Genomic DNA, 23,874 nt, shown 5'->3' with positions numbered 1-23,874 from the left:
ATCAGGGGATTTCTTAGCTCAGTGTTTTTGAGGGTACAGTGGGGGGAAAAAACTTGAACAACCTGCATGTTCACCTGCCAAATGAACACCCCCAGGCCATGGGCGTTACATAATGAATGTCTGAACCAGAAAGTTGCAGCAAGATTTACGCAGAACTCCATTAAATAATCACACGCAATGAAACTTATTTTTTTCACATCCTAAATTTATTTTAAAAAGCAAATCTTTAATCGTCCCATCTCAAACAAAACCATTTTACAAAGAAATAAAAACATCTGCAAAGGCATTAAAAAAAATCTTGCACTCTAGCAGCATCCAAACACTGGGAGTACCCAGAAATATTTCTTAATGTATATAATTATAATTTTTCTTCCAGGGAGGGATCTATACACGTTACTGCCAATACAGGACTATTAAACCTTTTTAGTACAGAGAATGAAAACCCAGCTTTGATTTCCGGGGGTTAAATAAGGGTTAATAAGAGTGTGGAGGACGAGACACCTTTTTTCGTTTCGTTGGGTCGTAGCGGCTCACAATCACTCCTCTTCGCGTCTGATGGACTGAAATGAAATAGAGACGTAGTGTGAAACTGCATGGGCTGGGGAACGCGTGCGACAGGAAAAGCTGGAGGCAGCAGGGGGGTGTGAGGGTGTGTGTTTCGGGACGTCACTGGAAACAGGGCAGCCATCCTCTCACGTTAGCACTGACGAGATGAGGCAAGCGGTTTTGTACCGCGCCGGTTGACATGACCCCTTTGACACGGTTGCGGGGAGCGCTCGCCCGCCACCAGCCGTTGGGGTGTCAGTGTCATATCAGCTCCTCGTGCCGAACACCGTCTGTGTCATGCGACATGAGTGACTCAACATTCTGAACGCCTGGGTTTCGAAACGGTGTGAATCGTGGTGTAACACTTGGTGGCAGGTGTGAGATTTGCCACAGGAACTGTCAAGTGAACTAATGGGGGGGGTCATAATAAAGAATAATAATAACCTATCGCAAGGGCCATGTCCAACCCAAATACCATGTATAACGTTTATATAACGTTCATTAATTTTTTTTTTTTTTTTTTTAGACACTCATTTTGCAGATCAAATATACCAAATTACAACAGTCAGTGCTACAGAGAACAGTTTTTGACTATAAACTCACCATACATACTGCTGCTAGGACAACAGATTACATCTCACTGTACAAAAAAAAATAAAACTAATTACAAAGGGAGAGATTTACAGTACACGTACATCCAAAGAATGTGTTAAACAGACAAGGAGGACCCGGCGGCCTCTCCACGCAACACGGGAAGAAAAGCCGTAAAGCCAGGGATCCGGTAGATTAGCGTTACGGCGAGGGAGAGCACGCCTCTTTAAAATACCAAAGACCTAAATACACACCTCGGCACGGTACATACGACTACATTCATGTTAGAGTTCACAAGGTGCCACCCGGTTCAAGCAAAGACCACCTGAAAGCGCCCCTCACCGGCAGACACGCGCTCTCGTATTGATCCCTTTACTTCTCTTCCTTCTTCCCCGCTTTCCCGACATAACACTGCCCTCAAATCCAACGTCCACCGCAAACAGTCGCCATTAGCATGTTAGTGTTAGCGTGTGTCAACATGGCCGCTAAGGCTCGCAGAGTTGGGGCTCTGCAGCTACGCTGTTCCAGTATGTGCTAAAGGTCAAAGGGGAGGGGTGGATGATTTGAATCGTTTTGCCGTGTTAAGTTTCCGCTCCGTTTTTTTTTTCCCCCTTCAGGGCTTCTTGTCTATGGAGCTGAGGAACCATTCGGTGAACCTCCGGAGCTGGGCGGCGGCAGTCTGGCTTTCCTTGTGGAGCCTCAGGTTGTCCTGCCTCAGGTGCAGTACCTGCTCCTGCAGCATGGCCTTATCCTCTTGCTCCTGGAGAGCGAAAAGAAAACCGGTTTCCAGTGCGTTAGTCTCAGGAAACACGGACTTTTAATATCCGACCAGAGAACCTCACCTTTCTGAGGTCATACTGAAGCTGCCTGAGAATCACCTCCAGCTGATTGACTTTTCCGGTGAGCAGGGTGGGAGAACCTTCCCTGTGGGTAGAGAGCGGGAAAGAGGACATATAATTGACTTTACTCATCCAATCGTTTATTTTTTTCCAACCGTGAATATAAATTATACCCAAGATGCAATGCACTCTGGTGATAAACAAATTCAGCTTGGCAGGAGCGGCAGATATGTTAATGAGAGAGTCGCCTGGGAGGGATTTATAATGGAAACGCGCAGGCTCCTCCATTATTCAGACATACCATTCAAAACTACAGAAAATTATACGGTTTCACTATAGAAGTGTCAAAATGTCAAACTGGGAAAGGTTTTAAATTGTGGCAAAAACCAAAAACATCAAACATTTAGCAATTATTGATAGAGGTTTTCTGCTTGAGAATTATTAGCTTTGTACAGACAGCTCATGATATTTTGCATCACAATTAAGACTCTGCAACACGTCTGGGCCTTCAGAGCCTCTAGAAACAAGCCGATCTCCACAGCATTGCTCCGCCCTCGACTCACCCCGCCTCCAGGGCTCCATCCTCCCCCATCACCACGCGGTGCCTCAGCTCCTGGGCGGGGTCCAGGCCCTGCTTGTTCTGCTCGGCTTCAGTCAGAGAGCACAGCGAGGCCACACTCTGGACTGCAAACATCAAATTACAAGAGAACTTTGGCAGAATATGAACACACAAAACAAAAAGTACATAAAAACGACCCGTTTAATGTGGCATTTATGAGAAACATGAACATGCAGCAGCAGAAGGGGGGGGGGGCTGAATCATCCCAGTCCAGACTTCTACAGCATATAATTTAAAAGTGCTGTCAGCGTTAAGCACAATGAGCGGTGAGTCACAGTCATCACACAGGAGGAGGAGGAAGCAGTAAAACTGATTTGTTAGTGTCATAAAACCTGGTGACAAATGCGACGTTCACCTAGAGACCGTGTCTTTTGGCATCGCTCACCCCAGTTCGAAAAAATGATATCAATCCCAAGAATCAGCGAAGCACTGCTCTCGCTAAATGATCCTCCTTACACAAAAAAAAACGCTAGACAACCAGTCCCCCCCACCACACAGGCGGGGCGGAAGGGACAAGACAGTCCATGCTCAGTAATGGAGGCTCATTAAGGAGCTGTACCCCCATTTTGGCACCAATTAAGGCCGCAACGTTATCACTCTGTCCCTCTCCCTCTTCCACTGGGGGAGGTCACGTGTGCATTAAAGGTTAATAATGTGAGCAGGACGGCAGTTGCACGGTGCAAAGCGGCGACAGCTACACCTCCCGTCGAGGAAAAGCACGCTAAAGAGAACCATTACCCTCCAATAAGGGCGCTAAAGGAGCACTTTACAGGGCAGAGGAGCGGAAAAGCTCAGGGACGGAGCGGAGGACATCGCTCACACAGTTCATCCGCTGAATGCAGAAGCGCCGCGGCCTGAGGCTCAGCACTCGGGTCAAGTGCAGTGCAGCCTTTTTCTTTCTCTCTGCCCTGACACAATGCGAGGGTTCCTCAGAGGTACACAGGCCAGTCAATACACTGATGAAATGTAATTTACCTTTTTTTTTTACATATAGTCAAAGTATGAAACAAAGTTCTCATAAAAATCTGTAGCAGAGATTTGATTCAATATATTGGGTCTTGATATAGAAATACAATTTACAGAATGAAATGATTGTGAACAAGTGTGTCATACAAATAGAGATAAAGGATCATTTCACACATTAGGCTCCATCACCCAGCCCTAGTCCCAAGTGTATTTAATAAAGGAGAAGACACCTATTCTAACACCTCGGGCCCTTTGTCATTAACACAATCATCTGGAATAGAAGTCAGGCTCCAGGAGGCAATTATCCGAGTTGGAAAGCAGAGGCTCGTTACCGCAGCTCGGCAGAAGGTGCTTTAAAAAACCAATACCAGCCACACGAACGGCTCGTCTATAAAGGTGCGCTAATCGAGAGTCATGACTGCGCTCATGACTGCTAACTAGGCCGCGAATAAAAGCAGAGTTTCAACTCACTAACACGCTTTACTCAAGCCTCAGTGGCCAAAGTTCATTTGTTGCTTGGGTAGAAAAGGTTCCAGGCCAAAGGCACCGACTTTCCCAGGAAAAATCGCGGCCCCCCTCCTTCCGCTGAGATCCCGGTCAAAGGTGCCGGGCAGCCATAATTGCCCTAAACAGAAGCAGCCAAGCCAGAAATGTGTAATTAACGCGAAACGCTGGCTTGAGTCACTTCCCCTCTGTGGCTCCTGGCTGGGCGTGCTCTGCGATAATGGCTTCATCTCTGCGAGCTCAAAATAAACCCAGCTCCTCTTAATTAACACCTTGAGGAACAATGGACTTGCGGAGGACAACGTGAAGTGGCGGACGGGGAGGAGAGGGCTGGAGCGGCCGCCACTTCGCCGTGGCGACGTTACGAGGACTTCAGTGACAAAGGACAAGCGCGCGTGTACAAGGTCAAGGTGTGTGTGCGAGAGTGGAAAAGCCTAACGGGGACAGTGACGTACAATAGGAGGACATCACTCCACACCACTCTGAGGGCCACAGGGACAATGGTGCTAAGAGCAGTTTATGGTTCAGGTGGCTTTTCGCCACTTTGATGCATTCACACCAGGACTGATTTAGGACGTACCGACAGGGGGGAGAGCAATAAATGTAAAGGCCATATGTGATATATTTACGTTAGGGATGCCACAATGTATGGCCATTAGTTTACGGCTTTCCTGAATGCCATTGAGGCCATTCACCCAACAATGTCAGTATTACGCAGGCCAAATGTTGCCTTGGCTGTTTGTTGGTCGGACATCAGATAGAGGTAGTTTCGGAGGGCTGAGTGATACTTTTTCAAATTTAAGACCATTTGGAGCCGAAAGCAAAAAAAATAAAAATCATTGTCCAAGCGCCATTGTTGTAGTCAGGTGACTGAGTATGCAAGTTCCCTTGAGTAGCTACACAACCAAAAACTACTGTGTGACCAATTATGTTCTTCAGCAGAAATGTGCATCCTCAGCTGTGGTTTTATATAGCTGTGGGCAAGGTTGCACCGCTGCACCTTTTCAGTCAGCATTTGTGCATTCACAGCCAGGGATGTTGAGTGATTAGAAACTCCGAGGTCTAATTAGGGGTCATTTGCTTCGTCGCATGAGGTGAAGCTCGGACTAGAAGTCTGTACGCAGCCATGGCTACAGATTAGGAAGGCTCAGCTGCAAAGGTCGGAAGCATGAAAAGTACCGTTACCTTCAAAAGCCCGGGCGGCATCGACCAGATGGGACCAGTCCAGGTCGGAGGACGTGTCAGGGAGGGGCATGAGCCCGGGCTCGCCCAGTTTGGCCTTGTCCACCAGCGAGCCGTCAGAGAACCAGAGATCACCTGCACAGACAGGTGCCGGGGTGAGTCGCTGGCAAGACACAAATTCACAAACAGCCGTCCTGTCCTCCGTCCCGACCACGACAATTCTGTAGTCCCCCATCCTCCCCCACAGCGTCAGTTCTCATCTTCTTCTTTCATCTCGAGACATGTCCCTGCGGAAGACTGTGCCTAGACAAGTTTTTACTTTCTAATTTGGCTCAAGAGCTGCTGTGTGTTTCAAAGTAATAAAAGAGAATAATGTAGGTACGTTTACGTAGGCTTTAAAACTATTTTATATTTTAATGGCCGTATGCATCTTCGTTCATCATTTAATACAGCTGTGCTCTAGACCATACAGACATTAAAATGATCCCGATTAAAATCCAGATATCAATCATGGTCTCTCCGAGAGAGGCACTAATGAAAGGAACATTTACTCCTCCCATTAAACAGCAGCACTCACTGCACAACGGCTCATTTTGCTGAATAATTATCCGCCGAATGGCAGGGAAAGGGCAGCGAAGGCGGGCGCGTCGACCAGGGCGTCTGGCTGCGCCGCACTGATTGACCGAGGACTCGGACTAAAACGCAGACGAGCAGAAAATTATCCTGCACTTGAGGCCACAAGCTGATTGCGCCGAGCGAGAGGTTGAAACAAAGCGAGAGCAGAGATGTACATATATAAAAGAGAAGGTGCACCCAATTTGCATAAAGACCACCAGGGCTCTCGGGCACCTTCGCCTCTGGGTGGGTCGCCGTGGTAGTGGGGCGATTAGACAAAAGCCCGGCCTGTAGCCGACATTACGCATCCCCGCAGCTCGGGGGACACGGAGACACAGAGACAGCGGAGTCAAGCGAACTTTCTCCTCCTCTCATCTTTCGCGGCGGCTTTCATTCGCTCTCCTTCGCTCATCTGGTTTCCTCGAGCCGAAGGTGATTTGAATAATGGATGAAGACCCTCGTCTCTGCTCTTTCTTTCCCTCTCTCCTTTTTTTGTCTTGCAGTGTGTTAATGAGGCGAGTGCCGTAGGTGTGTAAGCAGCCTGCGACGGTGTTAACCGCATGTAAAGCAGGCTCACACGACGGCTCGAGCTAAAACCCACAGCAGTGGAGCCTCCAGAAAAACAGGTGACAGAGATGCAAAGGGGGATTTTCAAAGACTCAGCAAATTAGGGAGACCAGAGTAATAAACTGGTGCTAATTAATTCATTCTTTGTGAATGCTTTTAGTGGAGTGAAAGTATTTCATATTCATGATATTTGCACGGATTCTAATTCCTGTCAGACATCCCAAATTTCCATGTTTCATCCAGCCATTTAACTGCAAGTTTTGGTTTTATTCAGTGATGGTTATGATTGTCTGGCTACAGGTTGTCTGCTTAGTTTGAACTGATTAAAAAGACAGAAGCTACACATTTATTGTCAATCCAGGGTTGCCATACATCTGACTCCATGACTATTAATGGCTACATTCCTAAAGGAGAATTGGGTTTCTCAATTTTTTACTCCAAAACAGCCCAATCTGGCAACACTAGCTGTAGCGGTCATTGTTCATTAAACATTCATTTAAATGAGCAGCATGTTTGAAATTGGCAGAACGATTCCTTTAATGATTGATTTCCTGAATGGGGAATGCTTTGGGAGGGTGGGTGTTCTGCCACTTCACTTTGTAAATGAACGTGAAGAACAAAGCCGCAACGCGAGTTGGATAGAAGTGAATTTCTGAGGCTACGCAGCAGCCTGGGAGACTCACTCTTGAGTTGCCCGCCGGCCTGGCGCAGGGTCATGCGGGGGGGCAGGGTGTTGTGGTAGGGGGCCGTGCTGCTGAACAGGATGTCGTTGGGCAGGGCCTGCTCCAGCATGGAGCTCCGAGAGCTGGCCAAAGACAGGGCCTTGCGATGGCTGCTGCAGAGGCTCTCATCGGAAAGCGTCCGGTAAAGAGAGCGGCGTGGAGACTGGACTACAGCGGCATTCTGGGGAAAGAATCAGAGAGAGAAAGGCAATGATGCAACAGTCTGGGGCAGACAAACTAGGTTATTCCTGCCTTTGCGACAACAAATGGGCTAAAGTCTCAAAACATGTGACACCTGCACAGCTGCTGTGCCAGTAAGAGGCTGGAAGCCAACTGGGCCCTCATTGTCCCCGGGCCCCAGGGACACGTATCCCAGTTTTACACAGAGATACAACCAAATGGACCAAAACTTTTACATCACAATTCAAAAATAGAAGAGGACAAAGATGAGCAAATATGAGAACATAGCAGAGAGAAGCTCTGCAGGGGTCAGGGGGCTTCATGTAAAACCTATTAGTCTCATGGTCCTCTCATCTTTAATTCATGAGGGGTGGCAGTGGGACTTCAAAAGGGGAGGTGAGGGGGCGCCAATCACCTGTCAGATGAAATCAGCATCTCATCGGCTTGAACACGACTGCTACATATCCAGCTGATTATCCTGGACATGCTCCTGACATCTACGTAGTTTGGTGGCTCTCCTCGTGATATGCTGTTCTAGTTCTGTTCCGATTGCACTCTTAAATTGCAGGCCAGTAACATGGGCTTTGTGGAGGGAATGGGAAGGGTGCAGCTCTTATCTGGAGAGTGGGCATACAAGCCGCCCCGCCCCAGTCATGAATACTGCAAATAACAGTCAGTGAGGGAGCAGAAGCCTCCCCGGGAGGAGCAGGGGGCCGATTTGACGGCTGGATTTGAAGAACCTTGTGATCCTGACATCTAGCCCTGAGCACCCTACTCAACTGCACGAACAGAAAATACTCTCTAGCTTGCCAGAGAATGTAACGGAACAATGCTTAGACTAGCCCTACGAAGACAGCGTCGCGGCCACATAACCTGAAGACAAATCTGTTTTAGAAATACTGAACTGGGCAAATGTCATTGTTTTTTAATGAGAACAGGTACATTGATTTATTGCAACATGAAAATACAGCACAAACACTATTTTTACCATTTCTAACACCATTGGCAGCCACACATCCTTCTGCCATGTTTTATAGATGGTTCTTGACACTGACTAGATTACTGATCTGTTTTCCGTCCGATTCTTACGTGATTTAGGTCAGCAAAGGTCAGTCTTTTCACCCAGATTCCCTTCCCTCCTCCGCCAGACGTTTGACACGTTAGATATTAAAAATGCTTTCATTTTGACACATTTATTGTCTATACTCTCTTAGGTTGAAGCAGGGCCTGCTTATTCCCAAAAGGAAAGGAAAATAATATAGCAACTCCTTCATGAAATATTAATCAGCGGCCTCAGTGGACGCTTTACGCTCTCCTGAGGTCCCCTGAGGGGGCCTGGAGGGCGTCTTCAAAAGAGCCTTTTAAATCACGATTATCTGATATTGCATTCTACTTTCATCGCTTCTTTAAGAGACACATCGGTACCGTCTGCAGTCTTCCAATCGTGTTAGCAGTCACCAAAGCTCAGTCTCGCAGACGGAACACACATGGCGGCCTGACAGCTTTCGGATGGGATCCATTTACACCTGCCTGTCCCTTCCAATACGACCCTCACTCTGCCACTAATGCCGCATCGGACTAATTATCACTAACAAACAAACCAGCGTGGTGCAAGCCCTGGTGCTAGCATTTTTTTATGAAAATGCTAAATTAACCTTTTGACAGCCATGCGAGTGTTGCTAAGGACAAGTTAGCAGGAGACTGGCACCCCGTGCTCCTCCTCCGTGCAGCATGTGCGGCACGTAATTAAAGGGGCGGAAGACCCGAGCGCATTCTAATACCACACCACACAGGAGATTAATGGGAGAGGAAGCAGCAGATGTCTAAAGAAACAGGCAGACGTGGGCTCACGGGCAGGTGATTGGTAGGGGGGGGTTCGCGCCACTATCAGATCATCCAAAAAGCCCTTTTCAATCTGAACTGAGCAGCTGAAAAGAAAAAATGCCGATTGTTCCCGCGGATTTTTCAATTTTTTTGGGATGTCATAAATACGAATATCACCAGAAAATGATTAGGCTCCACTTCCATTTTTAAAATGATCCGACTCACCCTAAGCCGGTCCCCGGGCCCTGAGGGGCTGTCAGGCAGCAGCCTCCTCAGGAAATCCTCTTTTGAGAGATGCTGCTGGATGTTTCCATCAGGACCAACACCTGACGAGTCTGTCAAATACTGCCTCCTAATAAAAAAAATATGAACAATATGAACAATTCAACATAAAGGACAGAATAAATAGCTACAGAGAGTTCGCTAGACAGAAGTATAGATGACACTGGAGCTCATTAGGACTCCATACTGCACACACTGGGTGAACCAGAGCGCTATCTCACGAGCTGAAGGGTCTTTAGAGCACATCAGGCTGACAAGGGAGAGGAGGAAGAGGAAGATACTGGGAAATCATCCAGTGAGTGAGTGACAGAGGGTCATGTCCACATCCTGTGTTCTCTGACTGTGACGGACTCGGGCAGAAAGCCAAGCGGACGGGAGCCAAGAGGGGCTTGCAGGGTGGAGGGAAGTGAGGTGGAACGGGAACAGAGACGGAGCGAAGGGTGGACCGGGCGGGATGCAAAGAAACAGCTTGAGTAATGAAACACAAAAGCACACGGGCGCGCGCACACACACACTGGGGCGAACAAGAAACACACACACACACACACACACACACACACACACACGCCAAACACGGAGCTTGCCGTTGTTGTACCTGGCATTCTGCAACAGCGCCCTTAGGAGAGCAGACACTAAACCTTCTGCTTGACTAAAACGAGGAAGAAAACAGGAAGAAGAGAAGAAAGGACAAAAGAAAAGAAAAAAGCAAAGGAATGAACACACAGATGAGCCAACCAATCAAAAGGCCACTTTAGAAAAGAAAAAAAGAAATATGCATGAGGTGAAATGCCAATGACCTTCACTAAACCAGGTTTGATGTTCAACGTTGAAGTAGCCCTTCCATAAATGTTGTAAATGTGGGTCTTTTGCATTGTTTGCCCTGTTCTGTTGACTTCACCAGTCCGGTAAATCAGGTATAAAACTCCCGTTGAGACGTTACTGGTTCACTGCGAGCCAGTCTTTAGTAAAGACCAGCTGGACAAAGAGGCATGCTGAACAGTAGGCCTGTAATCATCAGCTTACGTTGCTTGTACATAAATAGGCACGTGTAGTCCTCAATATATGACAGTAAAAAAAAAAAACACACACACCTTAAATGGCCACGCCCCAAATAAGCTTTGCATTACAGTTAACCAGATTATTCAATATTAAGATAAACAGGATTTAACTAAAAACCCATAATTATCTGTGTCTTGATCAATAGAAACAAACCTTTTTGTTGCTGTGTAATTATTTCTGTCACCCAGAATACAATCATCAATTATGTTTTTATAAATGGGAGGAGCCCGATGATTGACAGCTCTCACGCATGCTACATCTTCATCCTGTCTTTTTACACACTGTGAATCTCCAAAGCTTCGCAATCTCGTATATCTGTGTACTTGTATATAGTGAGATAAGAATAAAGTGGACTTTGACTTGATTCATACTGAATGATGTCATATGTCGAAACATCAGTAAAGGTTGCTTTTTGTTCTTATTTTATCTATTTATTCATATAAATCCTAAGGCCGTCTTTGACCTTCCACTAGTGAACAAGCTCCATCGCTGCGACTAAGGCCAGATTGAAAACAGTGGCAAATAATAAAGAAGATGGTGCCCAGAACTGCGTATCTGAGCGGCCAATACATCATCTCCATCATGAAGCCACGCCCACCTGGTTTGCTTGTGATCCAGTGAGGAGGCATCATGCGCTTTCTTCCAGCCCATCAGGTATTTGTCTCTTTGAGACTGGTGGCTATAGGTGTGGGCACTGACGTCGGTTCCCGGGGTGGTGGCAGTGGGGGACAAGCTGTAGCCTTTAGCGGAGTCCAGGGAGGCACTGTTCTTCATTCGTCGGTCAGAGGGGCTGCCGGAATGGCGGGAACCACTGAGAAAAAGAGTTGGAGGGAGAGAGAGAGAGCATTAAACAGCAGCATTAAGGCTCTAATTTCATAATTTGATTCTGTTTATTTGTGCCGCGGCCTGTCGTCCACTCTCTCGTCGGCTGCCAGCACAATCTTTAATTGTGCTGAAGTCTGCGCTCATGAACTGAACCGACCCGATTCATTTGGGAATACTAGTTTCCATTAATTAGCTCAGCCTTCTTCATGCTTAGGAGCTTCTGAGAACAGAAGCAAGTTTTTGAGCTCTAGGGTCATTATTAATAAAATAAAACAAGAGCCTGCATCGAGGAATAGAACATTAATGAGAAACAAGGTCTGCATCCGGGAGCAATTAATTAACAGCGTTTTAATTTCCTGAGGAGGTTCCAAAGAATCCGCAGCACTAGCAAGGAACATTAACATGCTGGCAGGACATGGCAGGCCTGTTCTATTGTTGTTTTAAATAATATTTCAGAAGAACCGTCCTTTTCCTGTGTATCGGTGTCGAGTTGGAAATTCCAGCACCGTCACAATAAGAAGTGAGGGAGAAAAGGCACTGGAAGAGCCTGGGTAGATCACGCCGCCAGACTCCGGGCGCTTGCACAGCGAGATGAGTTCGGAGAGCAACTGGTTCGAGGGTGTGTGTGTCACAGCCAATTTACCACGGCAACACCTCGACCGTGAGAAAGGCACGCAACGGAGTTTCGACTTGCAGCGCGACCCTTCCCAACCAGCTGGCCGCGGCTATCAAACCGCGGGCTCGCTTTCCCGACCGCGTTCTGCGGGAACGCGTGCAGGGATGGGGGGGGGTATGGAAGGAAGGTGAATGTTATTCATAAAGCGGTTGGCTGGTTCGGCCGTGCGGTTTGGCAGTGCGCACGCACTGGCTCATTAACGCGGTGAAATACGGCTCGGTGTGTGTGTGTGTGTTTGTGTAAGAGGCAGTCTGGAAACATGACTCAGATATACTGCTGAGAGTTTGTGGGATCGGGAAGGGGTGTGGAAAGTAAACAGTGCATTTCCCCTTTCGAATGAAAACTTGGAAGAGGCCAGTCCTCCATTTTTCCATTTCTTTACCTGGACAGGGACGAAATCTCGCTCAAGTCCCCGGTGCTGCCATCAGTGACGTGTCCAGTGGACGTCGTGGGGGTGTAGCCCTGCGGCAGGTAGTGCTCGGCCTCCCCCTCACCCTGATACTCCAGTGGCCAGGCCAGGCCCGGCTCACCCCTTGACCCTTCCCTGAGGACCACACGGCATCCACCAGCCCCTGTTAGGGGCAGAGGGGGCGGCGGAGGCGGCATGCAGGGGGCTGTGTCAATGCCGCTGTCTGTTGAGGCTCCCTTGATGTAGGTCAGGCCCAGGGACTCGGGGTCCATGGGGTCGCCGGAGCCGAAGCGCTTGTCGTCGCTGCTGGAGGAGGCGTTGCTGGACAGCGTGTTGCTGCTGGAGTGGCTGGATCGGCTGGGGCAGCTCTTCTCACGGCTCTGAGGAAGACATCATTATTATTATTATTACTATATACTATATAGTAGTATATAGTTATATTACTATAACGCCTTTTAATGAGTTGCAACCACACATAGGCACGGAGCCTGATCCTATCCTATAACACCTGTCAAGGATCATTTTCACGATATCACGGTATTTTTCAAAAAATATTTACAACAAAAATGCTATTTCCTTTCAAAGTTGTTAATGGTGCAAAGGGGGGAAAGACCCCAGACTGTGATGATGCATCTAATGTGGCTTCAGTTTCTTTTTTTTTTTCCCCCAGCGCAAACTACGACATAACACGTTCCACTCCCAAACAATTTTGAAGCCTGAAAGCCAGCACCCCCTGAAGCTCAAATTAGAGCCGGCAATATTGTGAAAATTATGAGCTGACGCGGGGCGCCAGCCTTTAATACAATCACGGTGACAATAATGCCGCGGCAAAACACCGCGGATATTTATTTCCAATGAGGGAGAAACGAAGGCGCGGAGGAATTAGAAGGAAAATATGCAGCGACTGCTCACTTGTAGGTCTGCTGCTAGCGAGGGCAGATAATGTTCTCAAACTGACAGGCCCCGCGTGATTTATGCTTTTCCCTCCCATTAGCAGATTTTGTTCATTTCATCAGAAACAGTGTGGATGCATACATAATGAACGCACTGTAAATTTATGACAGGACGCTCCCAGAACACTGCACTGAATTTCTGGGGTTTTATGTATGAGTTTGTGTGTGTGTGTGTGTGTGTGTGTGTGTATACGCACATGCAATTATAGTTCCAGAACGCTGATCTTGCATATTGCACCTGACCCTACTGACAGGTAGCCAGCTCCTCTGGGATCGGCAATGGGGTCAGAATCATGAGCAGAACACCACCTGAGCACTAGTTACTTCCGACCCCGACATTTTAAACCTGAACAACCTCTGAATTTCTCTTTTTTTAGGAGTAGAGATTAATCACAAACCGTATCAACATTATTGTCATCAATGCTTTAATAAAAATTGGAATTGCTGATACTGCTGACTATTTGCTTGCTTTTCCCCCGTGCTGTACTACTCAGCCCATTTACACTCGAACACTCCGGAGAATGTCAGTGGCATAAAATACACTGGCTGATGCGAGCTGGGAAATATGAGAGTCAACCACAAAGTTCCACATCAGCACATCATCAACCGAGGAGAAGAAAAGCGGACAAACAAAATAACGTGAGGATCCTGAAGCACTGACATCTGTAAAGCCGATGCTAAGCCTCATGGATTTAACACATGTAAATTTATGGCGCTGTAAATCTGATAAATGAATAAGCGTTAAAGAACAGCTCTCATCAAATAAGCTGAAGGTGCAGGATTTGTACATTGGAGGACACTCACTCGTGGGAATTTGCTGGAAGACTCCTTGGCCGCCTGCTTCTGAAGGCCTCGGTTCAAGATCTTGGTTGATGGCATGAGCCACTTGGCTTCTGAAACGCAAGCAGGCAAAAACGATCATTTGTCATCATGCTCCACGCTCTCGTCTCACAAACAAAACCAGCATTGTTGGAAGACAGCGCTGCAACTGCGGTTTAAGACATCCTCATTCACGCCTTTACCAACAAAACATGATTCATGGTCCTGTGTCCTTTTGTTGGCTTGAAGCTCACCCGCTGATCGCGTCCTTTCCAGCTTGGGCTCCCGATCTCGGCACCCCTCTGCCTCCTTCTCTTCTGGCTGGTCGTGGGGGGCTGGGGACTGGCTCCTGTAGGGCCGAGCACAGTGGAACTCATTATCCTCGATGATGAGCTTCTGCATATTGCAACACCTTGTATACACCAGGGGACCTTGTTCAAATCTAAAACAACCGAACACGTCTACGTGATCCGCTCTGCAAATCCTACAAAAAAACTGGACATATCAAGTGGATGGGTGCTGACATCCCGTGAGACAAACCCTGGTCCCCGTTCTTGAGTTGAATTTTGTGTAGGGCACGAAACGTGAAGCTTCCTAGGTTTGGTGGAGCTGCTGCCCTGTAGGGCCAGCGTTGACGACCTCTGAGTGCATAGCGAACGTAGACATATTAAAAAGGAACGGTGATAGAACGGGTTTTAAGCACCGTTCAGTGCGACCTAAATGCACCCGAGATTTGTATTCGCCGCGCGCTTGGATGCCGAGGGGGTTCGGAGCCGGGACTCACTACGCTGTCAAAATCCGTATAACAGAAGCGCTAGATTAAACCACGCGCCCTGGAACCACGTGGTAGGGCTGATTCTCATCATCCTTCGCACGGCCCGTGGTGCATTGTGCGCCGATTCACTTGTCCGCGCCGAGCGCTGCATTATGCAGGGCCTGTCAGTACACGCTACAGTAGCCATCTGAGACGTTTCCTGAAGGGAAACCGGATCGGTCGACGCCAGGCCCCTCTCTGGTGCCGGCCCGCTGCCCGCTGCCTGCCACAGACGGCTGGACACCAGTTCTGCAGCGGAGCGCAACCTGAGTCGGGGGTGGAGAGACCGGAGGATCAAACCCTGGCGCTGGAGGCCGGTGTGGACACGCGAAGGTCAGCGAAGTGCTGGAGGAACCGCCGGCCATACGGTGGTGGGCTATCACATGACCCCCAGCTGGGCCCTCTCTCTCGCTCTGCTGCTCCGTTCTTCACGTCAGACCTCATCCCCACTACAAATGACTACAAATGACTCTGACAATTGACAAATTATAGATCTGTGTGACCTCTCTGCTTGCGCGGTTGCCCTTGAGGCTGAGCTGTGCCGAGCAGCTTTATGTCGTGCTGAACAGGGGTAATTATGCTCTAATTATGCTCCAGATATTCTGTGGCCATTACCCATCGTATCCAGGCTTCTGTGCCCAGGACCCACATGGCCCGGGGTCGCTGGAGGTGGACTGGTTGCTGGGAGAGCTGCAGTACGGCTGGCTGGGTTCCCTGGTCCCCGGAGGAGTTTGGGGCATGTCGAAGTCCTGGAGAACCCTGGATGAAGAGCAGAGACACGGAAACATGTTCAACAGCACGAGGTGGATCGGTGCTCAGGACGTTTTGGCGAGGTAGACGATCGATCCAGTTCCTGCTGGACTCCGGTCACGTTTGTGAGGAGAGAGGACGGAAGAAACTCAAAGCCTGGAGGTGAGTCTAAATATAGCACAGGGGGTCCGTGGGTCTCCAGGCTTTCTAGGGCAAAGAGGTCTGGACGTCCAGGAGGGGACACACAAAACTAACCACAAAGAAGGTACAATCTTCAAAAACGAAGTATACAGAGATCAGAGACATGAAATAAGAGCAGAGATCTGCTGCTGAACAAAGCGAAGGTCACGCCGCACATCCCCCAACATACACACACACGTGTGCACACACCCTTGTTTGTCTCACTTCCTCCTCGCTCCGTCTTACACGCCCTGCCGAGGTGTTGGCAGCTCAGCGGCACCTGGGATTCCAGTTCCCAATTAGGCGGCGCGGTGCAGCACCTCCCAGCAGAGAGGCGGACATGACAGGCGGCCAACACAGAGCCACCCCCCACCACACACACACACACACACACACACAGAAACACACATTTATCAGATAAAGTTCGGTTCTGTGCAGTCCAGGCATGTTTAATGACCACTACGTGCCCCAAACACACGCTGTTTGAGAAACGTGTTCTTGCCGTGATAAATTTGAACACCAGGTTGCTGTATTTTTTCCCCTGTAATATGTTTCCTGCTGTTGGGGTGTCAAAACCCCCAGCACACGCCCCTGTACCTCTAATGAGAAACAGGTGGGAGTGTTCATCCACCGCCTGAGCCTCAGTTTTCCTCTGGCTCCGGCTCCAACACTCCTACACCACATCCTCACTACTCCAGTTGCATGCCCTCGCCTGTTTTTCTAAACGGTACAGACACACACACACACACACACACACACACACACACTGTACAATACCGACATCAGTGGTGGCCTAGCGGTTAAGGAAGCGGCCCCGTAATCAGAAGGTTGCCGTGCCACTGAGCAAAGCACCGTCCCCACACACTGCTCCCCGGGCGCCTGTCATGGCTGCCCACTGCTCACCAAGGGTGATGGTTAAAAGCAGAGGACACATTTTGTTGTGTCACCGTGTGCTGTGCTGCAGTGTTTCACAATAACAATCACTTCACTTTTACTTTCATATGTTGTGTATCAGCGACTCACAAACTCCCAAAAATAGGGGCAGTGGTGGCCTAGCGGTTAAGGAAGCGGCCCCATAATCAGAAGGTTGCCGGTTCGAATCCCGATCCACCAAGTCGCCACTGAGGTGCCACTGAGCAAAGCACCGTCCCCACACATTGCTCCCCGGGCGCCTGTCATGGCGCCCACTGCTCACTCAGGGTGATGGGTTAAATGCAGAGGACAAATTTCACTGTGTGCACCATGTGCTGTGTATCACAATGACAATCACTTCACTTGAAAAAATTCATTAAAAGCAATTAATTCTGTTAGTGCTGTTCTAATATTTTGAAAAATCTAGAAAAGAACCACTCAGATCTAATGGAAAATGCGAGACGGGGTGAAGTACAGTGTGATGGATGTCTTATTTGAAAGCACATCAATGAGCATAATGTTGTCCATGTCAACGCTGACCAGGACAACGCAGAGGACAATAAGAGGCGCACAGCAGAGACATCATGTGTACTCAGGGAAAAGGTCAGTGCAGTCACACAGCCCCTCTTGCTTCACATGCACACACACGCACGCACACACACACACTGGGACAGTGGTAGCCTGTCATGGCTGCCCACTGCTCACCGATGGTGATGGTTAAAAGCAGAGGACATGTTTGTTGTGTCACCGTGTGCTGAGCTGCAGTTTTTTACAATGACAATAAAGGAAAAAAAAAAAAAAACACTGTATACAGTGTAGCGCGCACACACACACACACACACACACACATAGCGCAAACAGCTGACTTGTAATACTACACGACCACTGAGCACTAAGGCCAAAGGCTACAGCTCTGTTTCACATGCCAAGAGGAGCGCCTCTGCTTTATTCTTCCCATTTCTTAGCCTCAGTCGATCTCCACCCAGAGTGAATTTGGCATTTCACTCTCATCCATGTCTGGCACGTACTCCTTTTCACATTCACCTGGCTGCATCATAACTCAACCAGGAAAACTCCCCAAACATGGTAGTCTGTTCCCCACCAATCCCTCAGTGCAAAAATGTTCTTAATCGGCACAGACAGAAGAGCAAAATCTCTTAAAAGAAAAAACAGTGTGGTGAAGTTATTTTTTAAATTTAGCCTCCTGCATGACGAATAACTTCAATTAAGTGGTTGGTAATGTTGCTAAGCAACATCATTCATGAAATGTACAACACAGGTTTCGTTTTGTTGGACGCATCCCATGAAACAAGGTTGGCATTAAAATGACGGATGTTGGGTGAACACGTACCTTTGGCCATCAGGGTACTTCTTATCGAAGGAGGTGCTGCGGGAGATGGCGGTGTGGGCGTAGTGGAACGTCTGCTGGCCCGGGGAGGGGCGATTAGCTGCCTGCGTGGGTGACGTCCGGGGCAGGGGCTGACCCTTGGGGACGGCAGGGGCGCGGTGCCAGCCGGTGCCCGTCCGAAGGGGCATCCCCTCGGTGTCCAGCTTGTACTCAACTACAGGGAGGCGGTAGAGTTCAGAGCAACCCCTGTCAGGCACAAAGGAACAAAACTTTACATGTATTAAAACGGGTCAGTCAACCGACTAGAAACGAGCAAGTTAATCATGATTAGTAGGGTGGTAGTAGCCTAGTGGGTAACACACTCGCCTATGAACCAGAAGACCCAGGTTCAAATCCCACTTACTACCATTGTGTCCCTGAGCAGGACACTTAACCCTGAGTGTCTCCAGGGGGGGATTGTCCCTGTAACTACTGACTGTAAGTTGCTCTGGATAAGGGCGTCTGGTAAATGCCGTAAATGTAATTCTCAAGACTATTACAGAGACAAATGAGGGAGAGGGGTTCAGCAGTGACTTGATGCAAAACGCTGGTACATTAACGCCACAGGTTTATTTGAACATAAAAAATATTTTTCATTAATTGCAGCAAATTAATTGACAGCCCTAATTAAAAACAGAACAGAAGTATTACCAATATGTCTGAATTCATTAAAGAACACTTTCCATTAGAAGAAACCACACTGCTTCAGAGCAGAAGTCATCTGAACACGATTCCACCTCCTTAAATAAACGGGTGAGAAGTGAGAAGGATGGACTTCCACCTTAAGTAGGTTCGAGCTGGCTTTTCATGTGTCCTCAACCGCGCCGAGCCTGATGCTCCGTGACAGCCGATACGGTGAATCAATTCAGCGATCTGCTCTGGCTTTTTCCATTTCATTCACGTGCGGCAGGTTTTCCAACTGCAGCTACATCAAGCAGAACGAGCTGAGACTTCTGTAACACTCTGGAAACATTTATCCAGGTCATTTGTGCTTCACGCTTTTTAAATTGAAGAAAAAAAAAAAAAAAAAAAGAAAACAGAAATAATTTCACCAAAATATGCCTTTGTTTGTAACCAACTAAATGGGTGTGATTGTGATTTGAATCCATTATATTCCACAGGCAAAGAAACTGAATTCGGGAGACAACCAATAGCAACACTGAATTCAGCTGTTTGAGATTTTACTTTTAAAGCTATCGCTTTAGATGCGACCACAAGGATCATCATTGTCTTCAAACCCAAAGGTCCGGCAAAACGCACTAGCTGTGGTTAAACTGCTTTCCTGCAACCCGTGTCTCGAGCTGATATGATTAATCGCGCAGTGACTCGCACCACCGTTCTCTAAAGAACAACCATCATGCCAGAACCTCCACAGCTGGCGGAAGAGCTGGGTCTCCCACTAGATTAGATCCTTCAGCCTTTCCACCAGCACCCAGCCAGATAGTCTTACTTTTCTAAATAGGAGGAATGATGTAGGCAGACCGGCGCGCTGCGCTGCCTGACTGTATGCGAGAGCAGATTGGGTTGCGCTGTGCTGCTGACAGAGCTGCCCTGTAACCGCCCATGCATGCATGCGTGTCTCTCTTTCTTGCACGTTTCGAGCTACTAGTGCCGTATCCTCCACACGTTACAATAACTATATCCAGCATCACCTCAGAAACGTCAAACGGGGTTTTATTGATGCAGTAACTTCACGCGGTAAATATACGGGTGTCTGGGGTGTTGTGGGGGTTGGTGAGCCACGGGCTAAATATAACTTTGAAGGTGCCACGAGGTGGTTAAGGACTCAGGAGAGAGGGCAAGTCTGCTCACATCGGAGCTAAAACTTTCTAGTTCACTCCCTCTCATTTCTGCTGATGCAGGAGAGATTTCTGGCACTGGGCTAACTTGCAAAAGGTAGAATGAAGCCAAATGTTTGTTAGAGTCCTTAATCTCGGGGTCACCAGTTTCATACCAGGATAAACAGAACCAGATGGTTTGTTTTGCTATACTATTTTTGGGTCATTCCTACTGATCACATACAGTCATTTAATGTATGTTCTTCATTTTCGGTGACTGTGGAGGCCAGGTCTCCACTTTTTGTTAAGTACATAACTCCACATGTGTTCATTCATAGTTTTGATGCCTTCAGTGAGAATCCACCATGTAAATGTTCATGAAAATAAAGAAAACACATGTACTGTACTGTATTTAGATATGTATGAAACAAAAAACTGCTAATGTAGCTATGCTTATCTTTTTTTTGGTGGTGTGTAAAGATCTCTGACCACCAGAACACAATCTATACAGATGTTCTTATAAACAGAGTTGAAAAGTGAGTCGTCGATGACTGACAGCCCTCATGCATGATTCCTCATTCTTCATGATTTAAGCCCGCGCTATTCAGTGCATCATTAAAGATCATGTTTCTTTCGTGTTTTTTCTGTTTCTTTATGTCAATCCAGGGTATGCATTTGACCTTACACTAGCGAACGAGCTTAGCACAGGTTTGGTGCCAGTTTGAAAGTGCCCTTTTTATACACTGTTTTTCATTAAGTGATTAAACAGCATGTTTCGGTGTTTAATGGCTGTAATATGTTTAAAAAAAGTTTACTAAAGTAATGAAACGGTAAAGGAGATCATCTACGAGCTGAGAACTCTGTACCTCCTCGGGGTGCCGTCTTCATGTGGATGAACAATCACCACCGAGACGATGGTGGAGGTGCGCAGCAGGTCGATCATCTGCTCGTGGCTGAGCGTCGCCACGGTGACCTTGCAGATCTCGACCAGACGGCAGCCCTGCCGGAGGCCCGCCTGCCAGGCGAAGCCGAAGGGCTCCACATCCGCCACCACGCCCTCGAAATTGACATGGAAACCCAGCTGTCCAAGTGCGTTCCTGCGCAAGGTCATCTCGCATGTCTCACAGCCCCTCGTCACCATCTGGAGGGGAGGAGGGAGGGACAGCGACAGAGAAAATTCATGACCTGTAGCTAGCAATTCTGAGACAAATGAAATATTCATTAAGAAAACAAACCATCAGTCAACAGTGAAACTTTCTTTAAAACTTCACCATGCACAATATTTCCGACAAAGATAAATTTACACAAGACAAAAATATAGACGAGACATAAATATTTTGGATTTCCATAAAACCCATTAGACCAACTGCAAATCTTTCCAGCTTTGCATTGTTCATGTTCGCCTTTCTCAAACAAATCAATATTCAAGAAGAGACTTTGTCCAGACTTGTCTGCTGTCAAACCGTCATAAACCGTCGACATGCGGAGAATGTTGACAGTCAGGCACCTGTCAGATTTATGTTACTCCTTGTCATGGTCCTTCACCTAAAAAGGTGACTTAATTGCTAAATAATTACAAGAGGACCAAGGTAAACCGGTGGAATATCATGGCAACCGGTAATTGGCGTGAAGTTGCTGGTGATCTGTTTATGAATTACGTGCATCAGACGTGGAAGAGTGCAGCTGCTTCTTGCCTGGACTGGAAAAGCCCTTGGACGTGTTTCCAAATCAGTCGAGCATAATAGTAAAGCCATTGTGTGAGCCTAGCTGTGTTTCACAGTGTTTTACCACAGACTGACACCATATTGATTTATTATGATAACATTTACCTTCATTTATCATGAAATATTCCTGAAGTTATATCTATTACACATCTGAAACAGTGGGAGGATTAAGCACATCTAGCCATGATACAAGACTCAAAAAAAAAAAAAAAAAAAGAACATAAAAAAAATATATATATATATATATATATATACACACACACACACACACACACACACACACACACACACACACTACATATGCTGAATGCAGAAAGTACTTTCCAGTAATCCACTTTACCGCTTTATGAATTTGTCTCATTAGTCTTCCTGTCCAGGAAAGGGGTTGGAATTGTAGCAAGTTGCTTGTCTTGCAGTTAAAAAAAAAAAAGTCTACGCTACAGTGCATCTCCACAGGGGTATCTGAGGTGAACCCGGCTGGGCCAGGCACACCCCTGCTGCCCAGGTGAGCAAGCTGCATGGGTGGGCGGAGCATGCCTGCCGTTTCCTGAGCGGCTTCCCTTAACGAATGAGGCAAACGTTCTCAGCAAACGTTCCTTTCGACCTCAGCAAGGTGGGTTATAACCTTTGACTGCGTCTGTGACTTTGCAGGTCCAAGTGCAATCACTTTTTCTACATAACTTGCTATTTTTTTTCAGTTTCAAAGTTTTCTAGAACTACTCCTACTCACCTCCAGCCTTTGAGCGATCTCCCGCACGTCTTCTATGCAACCGTCCTGCACAGAGAACACCAGGCAATCTCCTCTCTCGTAGTACAGTTTCATCCTGCCAATGGCCGAGCAGCTCCAGCCAATCACATCCCTGCAGGAGCAGTTGAACACCACCTCTTTGGATGCCTCCTCTATCATCACCACAGACTCATTGGAGATGGCCAGCAGGCAGCTGATGTCTCCGGGCAAGCTGAGGTCCCTCGCCACCACGGCCCAGGTGACCGCCCCGGTGCTCTGCAGGTGGGCGTTGCAGCGTGGCCTGGTGCGTTCCTTGCGCTTCGCGCCAAGCGTGATGAAGCTGAACTTGGCGGCTGAGGAGTCGATGGGCGTGGTGCTGGTGAAGTTCTCCGCCAGGTCCTTGAGGTACTCCTGGCGTGTGCGCATGGCCATAGCGCGGAACTTCTCAGACTTGTGCGCTGCATTCTCGGCATTGATCATCTTCGTCAGGAGGAAGTCCCGGAAAACGGCAGATTTGGGGAACGTCACCCCCTTGGGGATGGGAGGACCAAATGCTGGCACGTCTTTGGACCTGGAAATGGCCACGCTGAAAAGCCAAGAAAATTTATATCCTTAATATCCCATTTTAACCCGAACAAACACACAAATGTGTGAACAATCTTGATATTTTGACAAATGATTTCTTCGAGATTATTTCCTGGCCCCTTCCAACCTTTCACAAATCAGCCATTTCACCTTAATCTGAAGCAAGCATTTGAGATTAAGATTTCTTCCTGCGGTTGAGATCTCTGCTCCTGCGCTGATCCTTTAGATAATGAAGGGGCAATTTCCTGCTGCGCCCGCTTGATTCCACCATCAGCTCGCTATCGCATTAAACCACACAAGCTTAACCGTTGAGCCGCGCTGCCGAGGGGACTTCAAATTAAATTCTTTTCGATCTTATCCTGTAATCCTCGCCCACATCTCTTACCTCTGTTTATCCTCGACAGAGGTTCTGTAGAAGGCGCCGTTACATGTGTTACATGTAATAGCAATCAAGATGAATTTCCGATTACGGGCGGATGATGGGGAAACCCGCCCTAATCGAGCTTCTAAGACGCAGAATACGTTCAAAATGGAAAAATCGCACGGCCATTGCCAGCTCAGATTACCTGTAGCACACGTTCTCTGTGCAGGGGTTGTGGACCCTGACAATGATGAAGACGTGCTGAAAGTGCGAGCGGATGTTTTTGGGGGTGAACGGAAGGGCCCCCGGCTCCTGGAATATGATGGTGACAATGTCGTTGCCAATGTGCCTCTTCCGTAGCAGCTGTAAACGGGAGAAGAACATTGCGAACAAAATCACATGACCTACACAGAGCTCCTTAAGCCCAACAGCTTCATATTTAACTTGCAATTCCATAGCAAAAAATGCAGATGGAGAC

General features: G+C 47.8%; 1 protein-coding gene across 2 annotated transcripts in view; it reads right to left on the bottom strand.

The window, feature by feature from the left end:
* Positions 1–210: 210 nt before the first annotated feature.
* The window catches only part of sipa1l2 (signal-induced proliferation-associated 1 like 2), a 52,075-nt gene continuing 28,411 nt past the window's right edge, over positions 211–23,874 (bottom strand). The window contains exons 7-22 of one of the 2 annotated variants that reach the window (XM_028971176.1): positions 23,602–23,759; positions 22,454–23,036; positions 20,866–21,140; positions 18,186–18,428; positions 15,608–15,751; positions 14,433–14,527; positions 14,164–14,252; positions 12,380–12,786; positions 11,095–11,307; positions 10,033–10,086; positions 9,381–9,507; positions 7,113–7,332; positions 5,251–5,382; positions 2,540–2,660; positions 1,980–2,061; positions 211–1,897 (exon numbers count right to left, since the gene is read on the bottom strand). In XM_028971176.1, the coding sequence (XP_028827009.1) occupies positions 1,751–1,897; positions 1,980–2,061; positions 2,540–2,660; positions 5,251–5,382; positions 7,113–7,332; positions 9,381–9,507; positions 10,033–10,086; positions 11,095–11,307; positions 12,380–12,786; positions 14,164–14,252; positions 14,433–14,527; positions 15,608–15,751; positions 18,186–18,428; positions 20,866–21,140; positions 22,454–23,036; positions 23,602–23,759 (3,090 nt within the window). In that variant the 3' untranslated portion in view covers positions 211–1,750. The remainder of the gene's footprint in view (positions 1,898–1,979; positions 2,062–2,539; positions 2,661–5,250; positions 5,383–7,112; positions 7,333–9,380; positions 9,508–10,032; positions 10,087–11,094; positions 11,308–12,379; positions 12,787–14,163; positions 14,253–14,432; positions 14,528–15,607; positions 15,752–18,185; positions 18,429–20,865; positions 21,141–22,453; positions 23,037–23,601; positions 23,760–23,874) is intronic. The other variant, XM_028971177.1, reaches the window with a different exon arrangement.

This window comes from Denticeps clupeoides, chromosome 3 (genome assembly GCF_900700375.1).
Source record: "Denticeps clupeoides chromosome 3, fDenClu1.1, whole genome shotgun sequence".
Lineage (NCBI taxonomy): Eukaryota > Metazoa > Chordata > Actinopteri > Clupeiformes > Denticipitidae > Denticeps > Denticeps clupeoides.
This window is presented reverse-complemented; position numbering and strand designations above follow the sequence as displayed.